Source organism: Rhipicephalus microplus, chromosome 1, assembly GCF_043290135.1.
Source record: "Rhipicephalus microplus isolate Deutch F79 chromosome 1, USDA_Rmic, whole genome shotgun sequence".
Classification (NCBI taxonomy): Eukaryota; Metazoa; Arthropoda; class Arachnida; order Ixodida; family Ixodidae; genus Rhipicephalus; species Rhipicephalus microplus.
The window spans coordinates 272,443,988-272,466,726 of record NC_134700.1 but is presented as its reverse complement, the minus strand read 5'-3'; the positions used below and the strand labels follow the sequence as shown (position 1 = coordinate 272,466,726).

At 48.4% G+C, this 22,739-nt stretch overlaps 1 protein-coding gene across 3 annotated transcripts in view; it reads left to right on the top strand.

Annotated features, from left to right (window-relative positions):
* LOC119188179 (uncharacterized) overlaps positions 1-22,739 on the top strand; it is a 139,919-nt gene that overhangs the window by 74,624 nt on the left and 42,556 nt on the right. For all 3 annotated transcript variants that reach the window (XM_075894645.1, XM_037436101.2, XM_075894651.1), the window contains 3 exons: positions 4,589-4,676; positions 6,056-6,173; positions 6,753-6,972. In XM_075894645.1, the coding sequence (XP_075750760.1) occupies positions 4,589-4,676; positions 6,056-6,173; positions 6,753-6,972 (426 nt within the window). The remainder of the gene's footprint in view (positions 1-4,588; positions 4,677-6,055; positions 6,174-6,752; positions 6,973-22,739) is intronic.

Here is a 22,739-nt window from a genome sequence, read left to right as displayed (position 1 = left end):
AGCGTGGCGGAAAAGTTTTATCATGTCTTCCGTGAATAGCGCCACGTTTTCGTTTGGCATCTGCATGTGGGTTTCGAGAAGAGCTGCAACCTTCTCCTTGCGCACCACACTTGCGAAAGTGAGGAGGAACCTGGCGCGAAAGACGTCCCACGTTGTAAGGCTTCGCTCTTGATTCTCGAACCAGGTCCGAGCTGCATCTTCTAAGGTGAAATACACATGCCGGAGCTTGTCATCGTCTGTCCAGTCATTGAAGGCGGCGACGCGGTCGAACCTTTCGATCCAGTTTCCGGGTCTTCCAGTGGCGAACCGCGGAAAGTTGGCGGCTCTTTGGGTTGTCGGAGCAGGAGTGGTGGAGGCTGCACGGGGGCGGTCATGGTTGCAGTAGTTGATGCCGGGATCCGGGTCTGCCTGGCTGCTTCAGGAAGGGGCCCGTACTCTGGTTGTAGTCCCCTCTGCCGGCGGCTTGTTCACTGTTCAGGGTTAGCGCCCGTGTCTTCTTGGCCGCTTGGGCTGGGGTCGCGGCTTGAAGGGGGCGTCCGGAACATCACAGAAGCAGCACCTCCACCAGATGTCACGGGGTCGTGACGTGGCCGAAGACAGGAGACTTTGTGTTGGAATTTAACTGTTTATTTGGGCCAACCTGTGCCCAGTAAACGGAAAATCCGATTTCAGTAGCAGTCTTGGACTGATAGCGGCGAACGGAACGTCGGCCGTCGATCAACTACTCACAAGCGGCGAAGTGCGTCGGCGTTTACACTCTTGCCATTGAATGTTCTAGCGTTATCGCTGGCGGTGGCGTAGGTTTCAGAATAATCTGTACAGTTCGCAGAGTGGGCGTGATCTTATCGAAATGATCTACTAAAATCCGGAAGCTTTTCGAAAACTGCAGGCGCGGTTTGTGCTGAGAATTGTTTAGTGTTTTGGGGCGATAACAAAACTCGAGAAATAGAACGTGGCAATATAATTGCTATCGCACTAAAAAGGGGTCAGCAAAAGAATGTAGTAGTGAGCAAAGCTTTGACCCATGCTTTTGCGGCAGCCAGCTGTGCAGTCCCGTCCGTTCACGTGTGTCCCAGAAAGACATACACTAGTTGTTCTGAAGGAAATAAATTCTGCTAGTTGTGTTGATCTTTTGAGACTCTCACCTTAGTGGGAAACCCTGCCTCTGTGTTTTCGGCCACTCCAAACCATTATAAGACTGCAGCGCTGATGTTGGCACTTGCAATTTAGACCCCCCCACCCCACCCTCTATTGTTTTTCGTGATGTTTTTTTTTTTTGTTCTTCGTGTTTTTTTTTATGCCGATAAAAAATGGGGCAAATAATTCAGCCCTATACACGAGTTCTTACAGTAGTATGCATGCAACTTTTTGTACAAAAAGGTGGTTTCACTACAATGGAGAGGTGCGAAGCTATGAAAACACCTATTTAAGTGTCAATACGTCGAATGTAACTTTCTGTGAAGGTGGTTTCACTGCAGTGAAGGGGTGCTAAACCATCAAATCATTTAAATGGGGAAAAGATTGCACTGCAGCGAACCTCCATTTTAAGGTTAAATGAGCACATTATCCTCAGATATATCTGTCATTTTTAAAGTGTAAAATCTGTTAAATCGGCTTGTATGCTCTAAGTATCGGTAATTTTATTATGCAAATATTTTACAGCTTATTACTTGTATTATATTGAAAATAAAACCCTGGTGTTATTCAAAGTTTTTCTCCTTCCTTTGAGCCAAGAAGAATGGCAATTTGCACAGGCCTTGTTTCAGTTTTAAAAACATTGTGCAGGTTAGTTGGGTCATGACAAATATGCCCATTTTTTATTGATAATATGGGATATATACTAGTATGTTTGAATTCATTTCAATTCAAAATTATTTGACCAAAATCACTGTTCGCTTCGAATTCACTTCGAACCTGAAATTCACTATTCGGACAGTCTTCCTCAAGAAGCAAAGCACTGTCTGTAGCCAGTGTTCCAGACAATTTTTTACCAATATGATGTGAGATGCATCGTATAGTGTTACAATAGATGTTCGTAGAACAGAAATACCCTTTGCAATACTGTTGTTAAACTGATATGTGTGAGAATGGTGCTTTGGCAGCGTATTCGAAATAGAGCTTGTACAACAGAAAAGTTTAATTTACATTCGTTCAAGCGGTATTTTACTGTAGTGCTTCAGGTGAACCGTATGCGAATCAAAGGTGATGTATGTTAGAATTAACAGCTCAACGACCAAGTTTCAGCTTGTAGAGCTGCGGTGATGTCCAGATCTGAAACGAGAAAACGAAGAGAGCAAGTAGTGGATATTGTACTGTGCAATCTACTGAGGACAGCAAAAGTATCATACTTACTTTCATAATTTGTGCACACCTTTCACAATTTCGGAGCTCCGAAAAAGGGTTTGCGAATTGCGTGGAGATAGTGCGAATGCATCCAAATACAGTGCAGTCCACTTATAACGATACCACATATAACGATATATCGGTTATAACGATGGGTCGACTTAACAGTCTCATTTTATGCATTGGGGCTATGGGGAAAAAAACCATATATAACGATATGTTATCCACCGCATATCGGATACAACGATGAAAAGTTTGCCGTGGACGGCATGTTTCATTCAGAATAATCGTAACATTTAGATTGATAAGTTCCTCTGAAACGAACTATGCCGAGACAAGACGAAAAGTTAGCGTAGGCGAGTACGTATCTGCCGCCACTGCAGCACAGCGCTGGCAGCGCGTCCCGGCCGTTCAAAAAGCCGAGGAGAGCATCGCGAGTTGGCGCGACGCGCTACCGATGGCGCCAGCTGTGTCACGTTTTGCGCCTCGCCGCACGTCGACCGCGGAGAGGCTGAGAGAATTTTAAAAAAAAAATGCGAAAAGCAAAGCTCCGCGCTCCGCGGCTGCCCGCCTTCTACAACGGCAAGCCGGCAAGCTACTCGTAGCTTGCCGAACGAAAGCGGGAAAGAGAGAGAAAATAAAAAAAGCGAAAAGCAAAGCGGCACAGCGGCATCGGGGCGGGGCCTCGTTGGCATTTCGGCTGTGTACCTCTGGCTGTGCTTTCTTCCTCCCACTGCTCCCACCTTGCCGTCGGTCAGTCTCTTTCTCAGCGAACCCGTGATGCGTTCTTCGGAGTAAGAAATAAAGTCTTGTTTTTGACATCCTACTATCTACAATATTTATTAATTGGTGAAAATAGCGAAATGAAGCCTGGAGCTACAAAAGGTACGTCCGGCGACGATTTTTTGGCGGCAGTCCAGATATAACGATCATTGGTTATAACGATCATATTTTTAGGTTTTCTCGATATCGTTATAAGTGGACTGCACTGTATATAGGGAGTTGTTGCAGACTTTTGTCCAAAACTGAACGATAGTCCGCAACAGGTTAGTGTAAGATGCAAACGCAGTGGCATGAAACACTAACGCAAAGCTTTGTGTGTGCTATTTTAAAACTCGCTAATTTTGAAATATGTAGTATGTAGTCGTAACTTAGTGTAAGATGCAAGCGCAGTGGCATGAAACACTCACACAAAGCTTTGCGTAAGCTATTTTAAAACTCCTTAATGTGAAATAGTATGCAGTCGTAACTTCTGTGGTATATACAGTAAAAAAGAAAGAAAAATAATTGGAGCACAAATGAAGTGAACTTTTTTATTTAACAGAATTAGCACATACTTTAACCAGCCAGACCCAGTCATGCACAGTCTAGTCGAATTCAGTGGCCGAGAAGTCCGATTGGGAATCATTGTCGTGGCCACTGTCACCGCCCTCCCAATGCACGTTGTCCTCGGTTCCGTCAAGATCATTCGAATGCCCCGTTGTTTTGGAGCTTTTCTTGACTAACAGGGAGAAACCAGGTCCCATGACATTGTGATAGTGGAGGACCAAAGCTGTCACATATAATTGAAAAGGTCTTCTTCAACAGCAGGAAACTTGCATTAGCAAGCACACACTCTTCTGCTTTCTCCCACACTGAATGTCACACGTTGAAGAACTTCGCACTAAAGTTCATGCTGGCGGCATGGTTCCCGCTTTCTCCGAGGAACTTGATAAAAGATAACTTGAATTTCACTGTATATATAATCATTGTACCCTATCGCACGGGGAAAAACCTGTTGTGTGATGGACGAATGGCGAAACTTCCGATATAAATCAAGCGGGCATTGTAGCGTGAATGCAGAAAACAAGGGGTACAGTTGACCTAACAGGCGCTCGCACGCCTCTGATGCAGGAATAGTTCGTGCCATGCAGCAAGCGTGTATTCTGGGAAGCGTATTCCAAGTGTGTATTCCAGGCATTGTTCTTTTTAGGCTTTTGCAGTTGCTTCTTAGCGGTCTCTTGTGTCGCGCATATCTGATAAGTCAAGCAGCTGCACTCGAATTGAGCCAAGGCATCTTCGACCTTCTAAATGTTTGTTGCAGTGAATGCAACAATTAGTGTGTCCTGCTTAAATCTCATGCAATCAGCGACCTACTTGCTCATGAGTCCTGTTAACCGACAGCATTGAATATAGTGACAGTCTTATTCTTTACATATCTGGGGCTGCGAGATCTTCACTTAATTTAAAATGGGTCTTGTTGCAGCCGCCTTAGGTCAGACGGAGTGCCTTGAGATCCTTCTCCATGGTGCCAAAGGATCCGATGCCCCCAACGCAAGAGATGCTAGCAACAGGTAAGTGTCTGTGCTCTTTTTAACTGGTGTGAACGCATTGTGAGCCTTTTCGGCTGTTTAGTTCAAAGGTGAGCTCGTACTACAATAAAAGAAGCAAGAATATCAACGAGTTGTTGAAGCTCATAAGGAAGCATTAACCATGGTTAAAACAAAATACTACAAGTATTTTGCATCACCATTATCTCTGTCCATATGCTTTTATGCCTCCTGCAAGATAGCATTGTGGGTCAGTTGTAGTGTATGTGCTCGATGTGACAGGTATAACAAGCGGTCTTTACGTTTTCCTCTATACCATCTTGTGGTCAGGTATTTGTGGTATGTAGACACTTATACTACTGTATAGGCTGTACAGGGAAAGCAAAGCGAGTGAGAAAGCTGTTATAAATCTTCGTGTTATCAACTTATCGTCAAGGAGATGGAGTAAGTTTTCGCAAGTTTTCAAAACAGAAAATTCAATCACAGCGGCATCATTTGTGTTATTTACTGGTTTTGGAAACAAATGTAACCAAGCCCCATGGAGCAATAAACAAGAGAGTAAGATATGGTCACGGTTTGCGAGATTAGAAACCAGACAGCCATCAGCTTTACAGGCAGCTCCGCCACGGTGGTCTAGTGGCTAAGGTACTCGGCTGCTAACCCGCAGGTCGCGGGTTCGAATCTCGGCTGCGGCAGCTGCATTTCCGATAGAGGCGGAAATGTTGTAGGCCCGTGTGCTCAGATTTGGGTGTACGTTAAAGAACCCCAGGGGGTCGAAATAGCCGGAGCCCTCCACTACGGCGTCTCTCATAATCATATGATGGTTTTGGGACGGTAAAACTCCACATATCAATTAATCAAGCTTTGCAGGCACAAGAAGTGATAAGCACTCACAGGACAAAACCGAAACCAGCCTTACCACGTGCGCACCCAAATGCGGTAACCAAAGCCAGTGCGCCGCTTTGGTTACCGCAAAAAAAAAATCTCGTATTCTCAAGGTGTGGAAGTGCATGCCAGGCAAGATAATGATCGGAAAAGGCGCATGTTTTAAATATGCAGGCAATACCGTACATGTACGGCATAAACCTTCAAAGGATTTGGTAACCTCTGGTGCCATTCATTATGTTAGTTTCCTGCTAGGCCAACTTAAAATTGCCGTTTGGTAGATAGACATCGATACATGGAATGAATTAGTTGAAACTTTTCTCGGTATTATTTCACGGTTGGTCTTTTTTCTTCTTCTTTATTGTTTATTCATTCAGATATTTAGCTGCCTTTTTAGGGGGTGTGGCTTTTGCGCGAGTCGATGTGGCTCTAGGAAAAGTTTAAATTGAGCAGGAAGATAGAAAAAAGAGATAGGAATCGGCTGCTCTGTACATATATTCCCACGTACCTCTGGCTAGGACTCCTCTGATGCTGGCTGTCTTGAAGGGCCACGCTGACTGTGTGGAGTTACTGCTGAGACACGGTGCTGCTGTAGATGCTGAAGACATGTCCCGCAGGACGGCCCTCTTTTACGGAGTGAGTACATATAGGACTAGCTTTTTTCTGTAGGGCTGTGACCGTGTTGTAGCAGCACAAGGATGCAGTAACTCTGTAGGTGTCTTTTGCCCTTTTTCTTGTAATTTTATTTTGCTATAGTCTTCGTTACCTTATCTCAAAATTGAGCTAATAACATGAACCCTAATTTGATTAGTCACTACTAAGATCAAACAGTCGACATTGTTGTGCGTTCCTAGCAAGCATATTGGGCCTTTAGCCTCTTGGGCCGTCGAGTTGTGGCCATTATCGCCTGTTTGATGTGCACAGCTGCAATTGCTAATCATGTAAAATGGGCCATAGTATACTCCTCCCCACCCTCCCAGTGTTACATGTTCCATTGAACTGTGATGAGTACCAAGTGATCAATGTGGCTGCTTATGTATTGAGAGAGTGCCATCTGCATTACGCTAAGATTACCCTGGCAGTAAAGAACTGAACAAATGAGTGCTGTCAGTGAATGGCTGCACTGAGTGTACAGCTGTGCATATTGTTGGGTTCCCTTGGTGAGAAATTGGGTCTTGAGTTGTCTCTCTTCCTCTCACTTTGTGTCTCATGCAGGCTTTTGGGGGCAGTGAGGAATGCATGGGCATGCTATTGAAAGAAGGTGCGACTGTCCTCTTGCGTGACAACATGGGCAAGACCCCCATGCACCTGGCAGCAGCTGTGGGCAATGGTGCTGTCCTGTCAATGCTGCTGCGCCACAGCCCCGAAGGGGAGGGCGCCGACCGTCTTGTTGATCTTCAGGGTTTTACTCCAATCCACTGGGCATGCTACGGAGGTGAGAATGGCTTAGACGTCCGAGAAGTAGGTTGGAAGGACCCAAGTACAAATGTATTCGATGACAGCATTTTGCTTTCCTTAGAGGAGGAACAAGGAGAAAGAAGGAAACGTATGTAGAACGGAAGCTTTGATTTCACTCATCATTTGCGCTTTCAGAAATGCATGTTTGCTTTGAAAAGATCATTAGTAGGCTTGTGCGAATATTCGAGCACTTCGAATATTTGAACGAATATTGTAGTATTGGAATGCACTTTGAAATGACTTTAATATATTGAAAATTTAAAAGTATTCAAAAATGAATGAATAGAATAGATTAAAAGAAAAGCGGCGCACAAAAAGACGGAGACAAAGAAGAGAACCACACACAGCGCTGTGTGTGGTTCCCGTCTTTTTGTGCGCCGCTTTTGTTTTAATATGATTATATGAACAAATGCTGAAGCTCAGGCGTTATACCCAGTTTGTGGGAAACGGCACGCATAATTATGATCCCAAAACCGGGCAAACGGGTAGAGATTGGCAATCTTCGACCAATATTTCTGGCTTCCTGCATTGGTAAGGTCATGGAACACGGGGTTCTCGCTCGTCTTACAAATTAACTCGAGGACCGAAACATGCTCCCGCACACGATGTCGGGGTTGCATCGTAACCTTTCCACGCAGGACATTATGGTTCAACTCAAGCGCCATATCATAGACAATACCACGCGATCTACAAAAGCGATACTCGGGCTTGACCTCAAGAAGGCGTTTGACGTTAAACACACCTCAATACTTGAAAGCACACGAACGTTGGGACTGGGCGAGAGAACGTACCACTACGTACGAGATTTCCTTACAGGTCGCCGGGTCTGCTTAGCGATCGGTGAACTAGAATTGCAAGATATAGACATGGGTTGCATGGGCACGCCACAGGGCTCCGTAATTTCGCCCATGCTTTTTAACCTCGTGCTTGTCGGGCTACCACGAAAATTAGCTTTGATAGAAGGCCTCCACCACAGCTTGTACGCCGGTGATATCACCCTCTGGGTTGCCGAGAGAAATGATGGTGAGATCAAGCAAACGTTTCAGGAGGCGGTCGACGTGGTACAGGACTACTTTCACGACACGGGCCTCGAATGTTCCGCGGCTAAATCGGAGCTCCTTCTCTATAGACCCACGTGCAGGGGTCGTAAATCTAAGAACAACGATTCTTCCAGCAAGCGTGCAGACAGAGATATTAAGGGGAGAAGCGGGTTTTTGAGACCGAAAATCGCCAAAAAGTAAGATTTTTAAAAATGCTATATTTGTATTCTCCCACTGTCACTGCATAATCTCGCCAATTTTTACGCATCCTAGACTGGTAATTTAGTCATGAGAGTAGTTTATGCGACTTGAGGGAGATGAATTTTGGGGGATGGACGCGGGAAAAACGGGATTTTTCAGCGCCGTGGTGTTGCCGTTCTACGCTTGCTACAGTAGCCGTCTTGTCGCATTCAAAAGAGTCGCCCTTTTTCTTTCATATCCCGTGGCGCTTGTTTTCGTCCACTCAGTATGCACGCCGTGAATCCGCATTAAAAAAAAAGCCCCGGCGCGTGAGCCTATTGGTGCGGCGAGCACACATGACTAAATCGCGCCTTCCGATTCACAGGGCCTCCCGTGCTGCGTGCGGCTATGTCTATTGAGCCTAAATTCGAATGTTCCGAACACATTTCTTAGTCGCGGTGGGTGATACGAACTTTAGTACAGAAATCGTCGAACGAAGGCCGAGAGCAGCGTACTCAAAGCTTCGAAAGTACGCATGCAACCGGCGCACGCACTGCCTTCTACAGTGTGCGTGATTGTCGTTGCCACAACCGCTGTCCACGAAACCGTGGTCGCTTTTCACACGATCATGTATAACTTACAGAGTCCCGAAAGTGTGCGTGCGTCCAACGCTCAACCAGTCAAGGCAATGCTGCTTTCTGCAAACCCTGCGGACAAAACCACGGCAGATGCGATCACATACGGCATAAAACAACTTTGTTTTGAAGGCGTGTGCGCAGTCAAGCGCACAGGGGTTGTGTGCTTCACTGCGCACAACCCCAAACGGGGCACTGTGGAATTACAATAGGTATGATGTGAGAAGAATATGGTAAGGGGTCGTGGTTCCTGGTCTGACGTTCGGCAATGCGGTTTTGTGCATGAGATCGGAAGTTCAAGCAAGATTAGAAATTAAGAAACGTGGAATAGGTAGGCTTGCTTTAGGAGCTCACGGGAATACGCCATATCAGGGAGTACAAGGTGATATGGGATGGACATCATTTAAGGGCAGGGAAGCTAGCAGCAAGATAAAATTTGAGAAGCGATTGAGAGAAATGGGGGAGGAGCATTGGGCTAGGAAGGTTTTCAGCTACTTGTACATGAAGAATGTCTATACAAAATAAAGGAAGCGAACCAGGAATTGACGGGTAAGTACTTGGAAAACAGCACGGGGCCAAACCAAAAAGTACCTTCAGTTAAAAAGAAGGTGAAGGAAACAGACTGACATGTGCAGAATTGGCATGATTAAGAAGTCTGCACTAGAGATCTATCGAACTTTTAGGCAGGAAATTGCCAAGAAAAGGATGTATGATAATATTCAGGGTAGTTTTCTACTGTTTGAGGCCAGAAAAGGAGTTTTGCTAACCAAGACAGATCGGGCCAAATACGAACGGGTAGACACGGTATGCAGTGCATGCGGAGAAGAAGGGGAAACTGCCGAACACTTGATAATGTTCTGTAAAGGGCTTCACCCTATCGTTCAGGATGATGGCGCAGAGTTTTTCAGAGCACTGGGGTTTAGAGACAGAGAGGGCAAAATAGACATTAAGTGGGTAGAATTAACTACAAGGAGGTTATCTGATTTTTGGCTAAAGTCAAGGCACGACTGAAAATTAAACCATTCACTGCGAATTACCAGTCCTATACTTCGCTATTTAAAGGGAAAAAAGAAGATAAATCTAGTAGGTGGTTCACTAAGTATTACGGCTAGGTGGCGCTATCCGCCGCCCGATCTAAAGGGTACAGCCACATCAATCCATCCATCCAGCTCTGAGGGCACGCAGCGATAAACTAAAGGCAGTAAATGTGTAAAAAGAAAGTCACAGTTTTGTCGCAAGGGCGAAGCAATGAATGCGACAGCAACAACTTGGAATGTCACACTGAGACTGGCAAGCAGATCAAAACGCGCAGCGCACTGCTCACCCACAAATGACGCACGAAAATAATACACACAAAACGAGAGCGAACTAACAATGTTTACCACTCGACACGTAACGCGCTGTTTAACGAAAAAAAAAGCGATGCTCGATACATAATCAAAGGTACGGATGAGTACAAACTAACAAGTGTCCCAGTTATACCTCGCTGTGCATGAAAAGCGCGCTTTTTTCACAAACGGGGCCTGTGCATAGACCGAAGATACCTTTGTGGGCACAGCTACTAACCCAATCGTTCCAGTGAAAGCCGAAGGCACACGATTCTCTCCACTGAAAGATGAGCGCGCGCGCACAAGCATTAACACCCCCCCCCCCCCCCCCCCATCCGTGGGGCAAAGTTTGCGTCAGAGATAAGCGCGCGTCGGCGCATTGCGATGAGCTGGGCACTGACTGCGGGCAGCTTTTTCTTTTCCTTTCTAGAGTGTTAATATATATAGATAAGCATACATATACGGTGAATGACGACGGTGGTGGCGACGGCAAAAAAGCAGCCTAGACTGTCAATAACAAAGGGGCCATACGCGTTTTGCCGTTCCTGTCAAAAGAATCTAGTAGGGAGCAAAGCTTTGACCCACGCTTTTGCGGCAGCCAACTGCGCCGTCTCATCCGATCACGTGTGCCCCAGTAAGACATACACGAGCTCTTTTGAAGGGCATAAATTCTGCAAATTGTGTTCATCTTTTGAGATTCTCGCCTTATTGGGAAACCCCAGCTTCGTGTGTTCGGCCATTCCAAGCCGACCGCCCCCCTCTTGTTTTTCGCGATGTTTTTTTTTTTTTTTTATTTCTCCTTGGGAGTTTTTTTTTTTTTTTGTGTGTGTGCCGAAAAAAATAGGTACAAATAATTCAGTGCACCTCTCCCCCCCCCGCCCACTGCGGAAATCAGAATCCTTGAACTTGGCACGTATGCGAGTGTATGTCACTTTGTACTCGTCGGCTTCCTTAACTCGCGTGAGCTAGCGAGAAATTAGAGCAAGCATCTCTGTATAGTCTCTACGTTCCACTGTATACTGGTACGGCGCTGAGTGAGCTTGACGAAGCCGCCGGGACAGTGTGTTAGGCCTACGCTCTCGGCCACGTTTTGCCGAGCTGTCTGGTGCGTGCGGCAGTAGAGCGCACAGAAAGCAGTGAGTGTATCTCGCTCACATCTCATTGTTCTCGTCGGCTTCCTGAACCCGCGCGAACTAGCAAGAAATTAAAGCACGCGTTTGTCAAGTCTGCACATTCAGGCACGCCGCCGAACCAGCCCGACGAAGCCCGCCACAGCCACCAGGCTAGTTCGTCAAGCCTACGCTCTCAGCCACGTTTTGAACCTGGCTTGAACCTTTCATCATGCCGAAGCCGTATTGCAAGTTCTGCACTGCTCACAAGTTTGGAAAAAAGCGCAAGAAACTACGACAAAAAAGAGATAATGGCGCGATTATATCCGACGTGCACCTAGTACAGGACGGCATGGCAACGGAACACGATCAGTCTGATGAAACGCCTACATCTCCGCCTGTTTCCCCGGCCGCCTCAGACGACGTCGGCGATAGGCAGCGCATAAGGAAAGACACAACCTTTTTGACGAGTGCCGATCGTGCGCAACAGCAGAGAGTGAGTGCTGATAAGATGTCGGTTAGGGCTTCCTGGCTTCTCTGTAATGAGAATTTCTCACAGGGGTCTTCAGCACAAAAGCTATCAGAGCCATTTGAAAAATGAACTGAATCCTGCGGCAACAAGAGCTCCAGACAAGGTCCTTTCCGATTGCGCCATGTCAGTAAAAACATTACACCAAGATCTGTGCTTTGACAACCCACGTAATGTGGCCATCTGTTATGATGACACATGGATTACGAGAGGCCACCTGTCACACATTGGTGTGGGTGTTGTTATAGAGCTGTTTTCTGGCTATGTTTTAGGCTATGTTGTCCTGTCAAATTTTTGTGCCGGCTGCAAGCGCGCACCACTAAAAGAGCACCCAAATTACTTGGTTTGGGAGTCAACGCACACCTGCCAGGAAAATACACAGTGCAAATCAGGGCACACGAAAGTGGAGGCAGCATTCACTCTCTTTGAGCGCTCAATTTCCCGTCACGGCTTGCGGTACACGGTGATGCTGTGTGATGGGGACAGTAGATCATTTCGTGCTTTTGAGGATTCGACAGTTTACGGTTTCATACAGGTTCATAAAGAGGATTGTATAAACAGTGTCCAAAAACGAATGGGTACTGCGGTACCCAATCTTGTTCATAAGCGTAAAGGTTCTGGTGAAACACTAAGCGAAAGAGGCCGCTTGACAGGTGATGTCATAGAGAAATTGTCGAGATACTATGGCTGGGCTCTGAAGTCCAATGTTGGTGACGTAAATGCAATGCACCGGGCAGCCATGGCCACATATTATCATGTGACATCGACTGATAAAAGGTCCAACCACACCTTGTGCCCAAGTGGCAGTGACGCATGGTGCAAGCAGAATACTGCTGTTACAAGGAGAGAACCGCTGCCAAGACACACCTACAACTTCCCGCAAAATGTCCGTGATGCACTACTTCCAGTGTACGAGCAACTTTGTGACAAGGAGCTGCTAAAACGCTGCCAGAAAGGCAAGACACAAAATGCAAACGAGGCACTCCATTCTGTCATATGGTCTCTAATGCCTAAAGAGAAGCATGCTTCACTCATAGCTGTTGAGACTGCAGTTGCTGAAGCCGTGATGCGCTTCAATTCAGGGATGAAAGAAGCCTCCATACGTATCCTCAAAGAACTTCAACTAGAGCAAAACTCCATGAGCGAGCGACGGGCCGAAGAGAAGGATTCTCGTTGGATCATGAGTGCCGAGCGAAAGCGTTCAGCATCTTCCAGGTTCCTGCAACAAGCAAAGCGGCGGCAACGACAAAAGTGTGAAAAACACTACTGCCCTGGTGCTTTCTGAGGCATTTATATGCAAAGAGGAGCATTTTTGTTTGTGTAGAATTGTGTAGAATTACTATACAGAGTTTTGTTTTTGCCATTTTCTCAGTTTGTTTTTTGGCCACCTTTCATTCTTCTGACAAGCGCTTCTCAGCTTTGGTACACTGGAATTTGATAATTTTTGTCTTGCTGAGAAGCTGGATGCTTAGTGAGTGCAAGAAAGTGCCATATGCAACTAAAGGACACCATTAATTTTTAGAAAAAATAAAATACAAAAATTATCGTTCCTTGATAATGGAAGGATAAACTTCTAAGCTTCATAACTTTTGTTGTAGGAAAGCTAGAGCCATGAAACTTGCTTTTCACACTCTTTGTAATTGTGTAATGCAATGACATTTAATTCAGCAGGATCTGTTCAGCCGATTTACTGAAAAGGTGATCGAAGAACTTTTAAATAATGACTAATTAAAAATGAAATGGTAAGAGGTACATAAAAACTGAGTTCATATTTGACATCTGCACATGTAAATACACCATCTCATAAGTTTTGATCACCCTAGCTTAAATAATAAGATGCCTGATGGCTAAGTGCCTCTTCATCCCATAAGTTAACAACACGAGAGTACTGGGCTTGCACCTGTCGGCCAATGGCCACAACAGCGAAACCATACACAGAGTAGACGGTGCTGTCAATGAAACGCTCCGGTCGCTGAAACGCAAAACAAATCGCCACAGCGGAATGAAAGAAAGCAATATCATTTGTCCGGTATATGCTTTTGTTATTAGCCGCATAACGTACGTTGCCTCCTACCTCAAGTGGCAGGCGACTGAGCGAATTAAGCTAGACCGCCTCATTCGCAAGGTGTACAAACGCTCAATAGGCTTACCAATAAATACTGGCATGGAAAAATTTCTCAGGCTGCACAATACCCTAGATGAACTAATCCAAGCACACAACATCGCCCAGTACGAATGTTTGGCAAAAATAAAAACAGAACGACACATGCTTGAGAGGCTGGGCATAAACTACCACGCAGCGTGGCGAGAAGGTCGGGATACCCAGACATATTCGAGAGCGCATCGTTCTGCCGTTGCCCAGGAATATGCATCCCACTCATCATATCGGTCGGCGCAACAAACGTGCGCGAGATCTGGGAAAAAAATTCGGCCACAGTCAAGACATCGTTTACATAGACGGGGCGGGGCGCGTTACGAGCGGCAACGCTGTTTCGCCGTAGCGATCACGAATCACGCAGGAACTTGCATCGGGAGCACTACAATACGCACCGAAGAGACGGAGGTGGCTGAAGAAGCGGCGATAGCCCTCGCTATAGCTACCACAGATGCCGAAGTGATCATAGGCGACTCTCGGGAGGCCATACGCAACTACGCCAGCGGCCTGGATCTCCCGCGAAACAGCACACATTCTCAAAATTTGTAAAGGCAGTATTTGCCACAAAAATGACAGTTTCCTCGAATGGACCCCTGCCCACACATACCGTATTTACTCGATTCTACCGCGCCCTCGATTGTAACGCGCACCCGATTTCCACCGCGAAAAAAAAAAAAAAAAACGTAAGACATCAATTGCAATGCGCACCCATTTTTCTCGCCGGCCCGCACGATCACACCACTCGAAAAAACTACTCCTTTCGGGAGCGTATTCTATTTAAATATGAGGTACGGGCGAAACTTGTGCCCATCTGACGTGTAACAGAGCTTTCCGTCACGGTAGTTTTACCGTGGACCGATGTCAGCACGCGAACTTGCTTCGCCCCCTTCTTCTCGACGGTTGTGGTGCCAGGCATGTCGAAGTAAAGAGGCGTCTGATGGGCATTCCCGATTTGCCCAAGCAGGTAGCCGTTGTTGCGCCGCAAGTTTAGGACGAACCTCTGAAAACTGTGAAGCTTTTCATCGTACTCCTCCGCAAAACTTTTCGCATATGCATGTTCCCCTTCGGAGGGAAAAGCCTTTCCTCTAAATAAAGTTAGTTAGCCAGCACCTGCTCGCTTTAAACTGGCTCTGCATTAGACCTTTTTCCAAGACTAATTGCATAGCCCGCACGTGGAGCAGTTCTGTCGTCACGGGCCGCTGTGCCGCTCGCTGCTCAAGCACATACGTGCCGAGCAGCTCTTTAATTTGCGGAAACCGACCCTGCTGTGGTCCACTGAAGCCTTTGCGTGAAGCTTTGCTGTCGAGAATCTTCTGCTTTTGTTTCCGCCGGTCCCGCACGCACACACGTTTCGGGAACTCCGAACGACCGCGATGCGGCCCGATTTCCGTCCGTTTCTGCACACGCCACAACTTTTCTTTTAAAAGCGGCATCGTGGTGCTATCGAGTTTTTGGAGTCGGCCCTTCCACGCCGTCGATGCTAATGCACTACTAGATGACGAACTCCTCAGCACACGTACGAAGTGCCGCACATGGGAAACACATAGGCAGAAATGGCCGACGCGCCTTGCCGACGCACGTAGGGGGCGGCCATTTTGGATTTGCCGATGGCAATAGATTGACCGTAATTTTTTTGTTCGTACTCGATTCTAACGCGCATGCAATTTATAAACTCGCTTAACCGGAAAAAAGGTGCGCGTTAGATTCGAGTAATTACGGTATCTTCCACTCGCGGACAAACGTGACTGCCTACGCCGCGGCTCGAGGCCTTGCACGCTGAGCTGTGGCACCTGCCGGCAGCCCCGATGTCTCGCAGACATCGAGGACACTGCAGGAGTAGAAGTGGGGGGATCTCATGACCACTTTCAGAGATATCACCCAACACTACAGACTGAACAGATGCAAATATCCACCACCACACGAAAAACTAAACAAGAAACAGGAGCTTGCCAAGAGACAATTACAGACTCACTCGTACCCGAACCCAGTGATCCTACGCCTCTGTTATCCAGACATTTATACATCCAACGACTGTAAATCGTGTAGAGCAAGAGCGACGCTACAGCACATGTTGCGGGAGTGCACCAGTAGCACTCACCAGTACCCTGTGAACCGGGTAGACATGGCAGTCTTGAACTGTGAGGCGCGATGGGAGGCGGGTCTGCTCAGCCATGACCTCAACGATCAACTGTGGGCAGTCTGCTGTGCCTAGGAAGCCGCCCGTGTCCAAGGACTCGAGGCCCCAACCTAGGCTGGGGTGCTTGTAGCCCCACTTCGCTAAATACCGCTGGACATTCTCAAGAAAGTTTTTACTCACTCACTCCACGCTCGGCAAGTCACTTAGATGGCACACCTGACGTGCGATCGATCTAAGGAACCTCCGTTACTCATGCTCCCCCCCCCCCCCTTTTTTTTTTTGTGCAAGGAAAGTGAGTTCAGTTGCACGTCGATGAATAAATTTTTATACAGTCGAACCCTGCTACAAGAAAACTCGCGGAGCGCAGAAAATATTTCGTTGAAGTGAGAATTTCGTTGTAGTGAAATCGAAAAAAGGTATAGCTGATCTCAGCTAGCTAAACAAAGGAAAATTTTTTTTAATATAAAAAAGTGTCCTCTAGTTCGTATTCTTTCCCAGCAGCATCACGACACGATTCACAGTCATGCATAGCGAGGCCATGGAGAAAACCGCTGAAATAATGCCTACAACCGCATTCATAAACGTACCAAACAGTTGCATTAACACATTAACACCAGCAGCAGTGATGGAGGCATGGTATCGTGGAGCGGTGAGGTTTGCTTTATTCTATGCCATTGTTACCATACAAATCTCGCGGCTGGCTGATTTGGTCGATAATGCAGATGAACAGCCGCTCTTATTAGGTACCATGGCCAAGCGCGAATAAAATGATCAGCATCGGAATCAGAAAAGGCATTGCTCTGCGGTTGCACGCAGCAGCTGCGTGAAGGAAACCATGAGCTGAGCGACTGAGCTTTAGCTTCGGGTCTTCTGCGGCTCGAAAACAAGCCAGTGGCAAAAGCAGGGCCATCCTCCATGAGCAGGGCGGTCTCATTGCCATCGCTATTGAGCAATGGCGGCACCCATGCTTGCTGAACAGCGGCGGTTTCTGGTGGTGCCAATGCAGGTTGTACACTTCGTCGACGTATTTTCAGGTTCTCAAAATGTGTCATAGTGTTAAAGATTGTGTTTCCTGTATAGAAATAAATATCTGAGCCTGGAATTGCATTTTGAAATTTCATTGAAGCGGGATGGCAGAAGAAAAAGTGTTCGTTGTGGCGACAATATTTATGCTGTTAAGGCAACCAGCGAGCATACACAATGGCGACAGTCACGGCCAAGCACAGATTCTCAGCTCGAGCGGCGTCCTTGTTGGGTAGCCCCACTAGGAGGTACTCAAGAGTTCGACCCATTTCAGAGTTCAGAGGCTTTGCTACAATGACCCCGGGGTCGAAAAGGGAGCCGTCTGGCGACCTAACAGCTTGTTAGAGTGGGTCATAATAAGCCTTCAGGCGCTCCACGTTGACGATGACGCGCTCACGGCGGGGCATGTCCAAAGATTATTCAACGGGTTCGATCAGATAGTTGAAGGAAGAGGTGCGCACGATGAGACGGTAGGGGCCTTCGTATTTGGGAAGTAGTTTGGAAGAGAGGCCAGCTACAGAGGTCGGGATCGAGAGCCATACATGCGCACCAGGAAGGAACGTGGGCTCAGAAGTGGTGGAGCCATCACGAATACTCTTCTGCCGCTCATGTGTTATAAAAGTCTTGGCAAGCTCGCGACACTCTTCAGCAAGCCTGGCTGTCTCGGAAATGGGTACACACTCAGATGGATCCAGCACGTACGGGAGTATCGTGTCCATGGTGTGCGACGGGTGCCTTCCATACAGCAAGTAGAAAGGCGGAAAGCCGGTCGTGCTCTGAGGGGCAGTGTTGTAGGCGTAGGTGACGAAGGGCAGTATATTATCCCAATACGTGTGGTTAGCAGCAACGTACATCGAAAGCATGTCGCCTAGGGGGCGGTTAAAGCGTTCGGTGAGGCCATTCGCCTGCGGGTAGTAAGCAGTAGTTTTGCGGTGGACAGAATGGCACTCCGTCAGAATGGCTTCGACGACTTCCAACAAGAAGACACGGCCTGGATCGCTGAGAACCTCTTGGGGTGGTCCGTGGCGCAGTATGAATCGATGCAGCAGGAAGGACGCAACATCGCCCGCAGTAGCCACAGGTAGAACAGCGGTTTCGGCATATCGCGTTAAATGGTCTACGGCAACGATGGCCCAGCGGTTACCAGCCGACGTCAGAGGTAGTAGTCCATACAAATCGATACCTACGCGCCCAGAGGGACGGTCAGGGCAGGTAACGGTTGCAGACCGGCGTGCAACATGTGTGCTGATGGTTTGTGGCGTTGGCAAGTCAAGCAAGAGCGAACGAACTGCTGCACGTAGCGGTAGATCCCGCGCCAGAAGTAGCGTTGTCGAATGCAGTGGTAAGTTTTGGATACCCTAGAGTGCGCACATTGTGGATCAGAATCGAAAGATTCACATATCTCCAACCGCAGACTGCGGGGTATGACGAGTAACCACTGCTGGGCATCGGATTCTTAATTGCGTCGGTGTAGGAGGCCGTCACGAATGGCGAAATGGTGAGCTCGACGACGCAAGGCACGCGTGGATGGTGTTGTGGACGGATCAGAGAGCAAGTCGATCAGCGGGGCGATCCAACTATCCTTTCGCTGTTCGGTAGCGAGGATGTCAACATCGATGGCAGATACAGCAATTGAGGTTACTGAGCAGGGCACGTCGTCTTGAGGTACAGTGCAGTCCACTTATAACGATACCACATATAACGATATATCGGTTATAACGATGGGTCGACTTAACAGTCGCATTTTATGCATTGGGGCTATGGGGAAAAAAACCATATATAACGATATGTTATCCACCGCATATCGGATACAACGATGAAATGTTTGCCGTGGACGGCATGTTTCATTTAGAATAATCGTAACATTTAGATTGATAAGTTCCTCTGAAACGAACTATGCCGAGACAAGACGAAAAGTTAGCGTAGGCGAGTACGTATCTGCCGCCACTGCAGCACAGCGCCGGCAGCGCGTCCCGGCCGTTCAAAAAGCCGAGGAGAGCATCGCGAGTTGGCGCAACGCGCTACAGATGGCGCCAGCTGTGTCACGTTTTGCGCCTCACCGCGCGTCGACCGCGGAGAGGCTGAGAGAATTTAAAAAAAAAATGCGAAAAGCAAAGTGCCGCGCTCCGCGGCTCCCCACCTTCTACAACGGCAAGCTACTCGTAGATTGCCGAACGAACGCGGGAAAGAGAGAGAAAATAAAAAAAGCGAAAAGCAAAGCGGCGCGGCGGCATCGGGGCGGGGCCTCGTTGGCATTCCGGCTGTGTACCTCTGGCTGTGCTTTCTTCCTCCCACTGCTCCCACCTTGCCGTCGGTCAGTCTCTCTTCCTCAGCGAACCCGTGATGCGTTCTTCGGAGTAAGAAATAAAGTCTTGTTTTTGACATCCTACTATCTACAATATTTATTAATTGGTGAAAATAGCGAAATGAAGCCTGTAGCTACAAAAGGTACGTCCGGCGACGATTTTTTGGCGGCAGTCCAGATATAACGATCACCGGTTATAACGATCATATTTTTAGGTTTTCTCGATATCGTTATAAGTGGACTGCACTGTAGAAGGGAGCATGAGAGGGCATCGGCGTTAGCATGCTGGCGTCCGTTGTGGTACAGCACGCGGATGTCGTAGTCTTGTTAATGAAGAGCCCAACGGGAGAGACGGCCTGAGGGATCCTTCAATGATGAAAGCCAGCATAGTGCATGATGGTCAGTGACAACATCGAATGGGCGACCATACAAATAAGGTCGAAACTTTGTAAGGGCCCAGACGATCGCCAGGCATTCTTTCTCCGTGACGGTGTAGTTTGTCTCGGCTCTCGTGAGCGTACGGCTTGCATATGCTACGACATATTCAGGGAATCTGGGTTTGCGCTGCGCCAGGACAGCGCCGAGGCCTACACCGCTGGCATCCGTGTGCACCTCCGTTGAGGCTGTAGGGTCGTAGTGGTGTAGAATGGGAGGCAACGTCAACAAATGACGGAACTTTGCGAACGCGTTGTCGCACTTGGATGACCACGAATTGAGGGGCCCGTTACTTCCAAGGAGCTTCGTCAGCGGTGATATGATCGTGGCAAAGTTTCGTATGAAGCGTCGGAAGTATGAGCACAGGCGCGCGAAACTACACAATTCTTTGACAGATGCAGGTTCGGGGAATTCGGCCATGGCCCGAAGCTTGGCAGGATCAGGAAAAATGCCATCTTTAGACACGACGTACCCCAGGAGGGTGAGTTGCCGGGCTGCAAAGCGGCACTTTTTCAGATTTAGTTGCAAGCCGACATTGCTCACACGTGCGAAAACTTCTTTCAGGCGTTGGAAATGCGTGGAGAAATCCGGAGCGAAGACAATGACATCGTCGAGGTAACACAAGCACGTGTACTATTTCAAGTTGCGCAGAACGGTGTCCATCATGCGCTCAAAGGTCGCAGGTGAATTGCATAGACCAAACGGCATGAAGTTGAACTCGTGCAAGCCGTCTGGCGTGACAAAGGCGGTCTTTGGTCGAGCGTCGTCAGCCATGGGTACTTGCCAGTACCCCGAGCGCAGATCGAGAGAAGAAAAAAAAAATCGGCTCCATGAAGGCTGCAATCGCGTCATCGATTCGTGGCAGTGGATAAACATCCTTGCGAGTGATCTTATAGAGCCGTCTGTAGTCCACACAGAACCGCACAGAACCGTCTTTCTTTGCAACAAGAACAACAGGAGACGCCCATGGACTGTCCGAGGGCCGAGTAACGTCGCGTCGCAGCATATCGTCAACCTGATCATTAATTACCCGACGTTCAGCAGGCGACAGGCGATATGGACGTTGCCGTAGAGGTGGATGGTCACCAGTGTCGATGCGATGTGTAACAACGGACGTGCGACCGAGAGAACTTCGCCTGACATCGAAAGAAAAACGATATTCTTGCAACAAGTCCAGAAGCTGGGAATGCTGTACCGCCGTAAGGTTGTCAGCGATGGAGGGGCCAAATACATCAGCAGATGACGGAGCAGAACTGGAAACAGCATTGATGGTACGCTACCTGGGACAGCGCGTGTCATCGGGCACATCCAGGACTTGTGCGTCGTCGGCTGGTTCCACTCTGTCGAGACATTTCCCTCGAAGCAAGGTAACAGTGTACGGGGACGGGTTGGTTACCAAAATAGCGGCATTGCCCTGGTTGACCTGCACGGTCGCGAAAGGTACTAGCAACCCTTTCCTGCTACAAGCGTGGTCGGATGGCGAAACGAGTGCAATTATGTTGGAGAGACCGGCGCACTAGACAGACACAGCCATCGTAGAGTTTGGAGGAACTGTTGTATCGTCTTTCATTAGAATCTTGCTCAGTGTCGAGGGACTGTCTTCTGGCGTCAAATGCAAGAAGGGTGAGAGTTCAATTTCGGCAGCGGCACACTGGATGACGGCGTCATGGCGGGAGAGAAAGTCCCATCCCAGGATGACGTCATGAGAGCATGCCGGAATGATGATGAAATGGGTGACATACAGAACGTCCTGAATGACGTGAGCTGTGCACCCGGCTGTTGGATGAATACGATGCAAACTAGCAGTACGGAGGGACAACCCAGAAAGTGGCGTCGTTCTTTTTCGAAGTAAGCGGCAGAGTTTTTCGTCCATAACTGATACGGCAGCTCCAGTGTCAATAAGAGCCGATGCACAAACACCGTCCACAAGCACGTCAGCTACATTCGGGGGGCTGCTCTGAGGGCTTTCACAATGCGATAGCGTCGCAGTCCTTGCCTCGGGGACTTGCGACGACTAGTTTTCCCGCTCATGAGCAGCCAAACTTGGCCGCATGGGGGACAGGGAACGTCGTCGTAGAGACAGCGATCTTCGAGATGAACCTGGACTAGACCGAGGTGGCGTAGACGCGGTTCTTCAGGATAAGGATGGCTGAGTTGGCCAGCAAGAGGTGAAGAAATCGGAGCCAGCTGTACGCGATGGCAATAACGGGCTACGTGACCGGCATAACCGTAGGCAAAGCAGATGAGCCGGTTGTCGGGTGTGCGCCATCTGTTCACCGGGGTAGATCTCACCCATGTCGCAAAGGCCGATGGACGGAACGGTGGCTGCATGGTAGGCTGAAGCTGACGCTGAGGGGTTACGTCAACATACGTAGCGGGCATACCCGCTGCAAAGGATGGAGGTCGAGCGGCAGCTTCGGCGTAGGTCAGAGGGGCGGGTGCTGGAACGACTTGGGGCGGCCTGGCGACCACTTGCGCGTAACTCAGGGGCGCAGGAGCCGGAGGCTGTGGGGGTCGTACGCAGGCATTACTTCCCCTATTTCCTCTTCAATCACTCGACGGGTAGGAGGGAGAAGGGTAGTAGCCGATTGTTGAACAGCTGGTTCGTGGGCAAAGGGCAAGAGCGACAACTGACGCGCGATTTCCTCACGGATGAAGGACTTTAGGTCTGCCATCAACGCCACTTGGTCACAACTGGCCTCCAAACCAGCAAGCGTTGCAGCTCGTGGTGGGGAGCGACGGGTCATCGAACGCTGCCGGCGGAGCTCCTCGTAGCTCTGGCACAGTGTGATGACCTCAGCCACTGTGCCGGGGATTTTTGGCGAGCAGCATCGTGAAGGCATCGTCGTCAATGCCTATCATGATGTT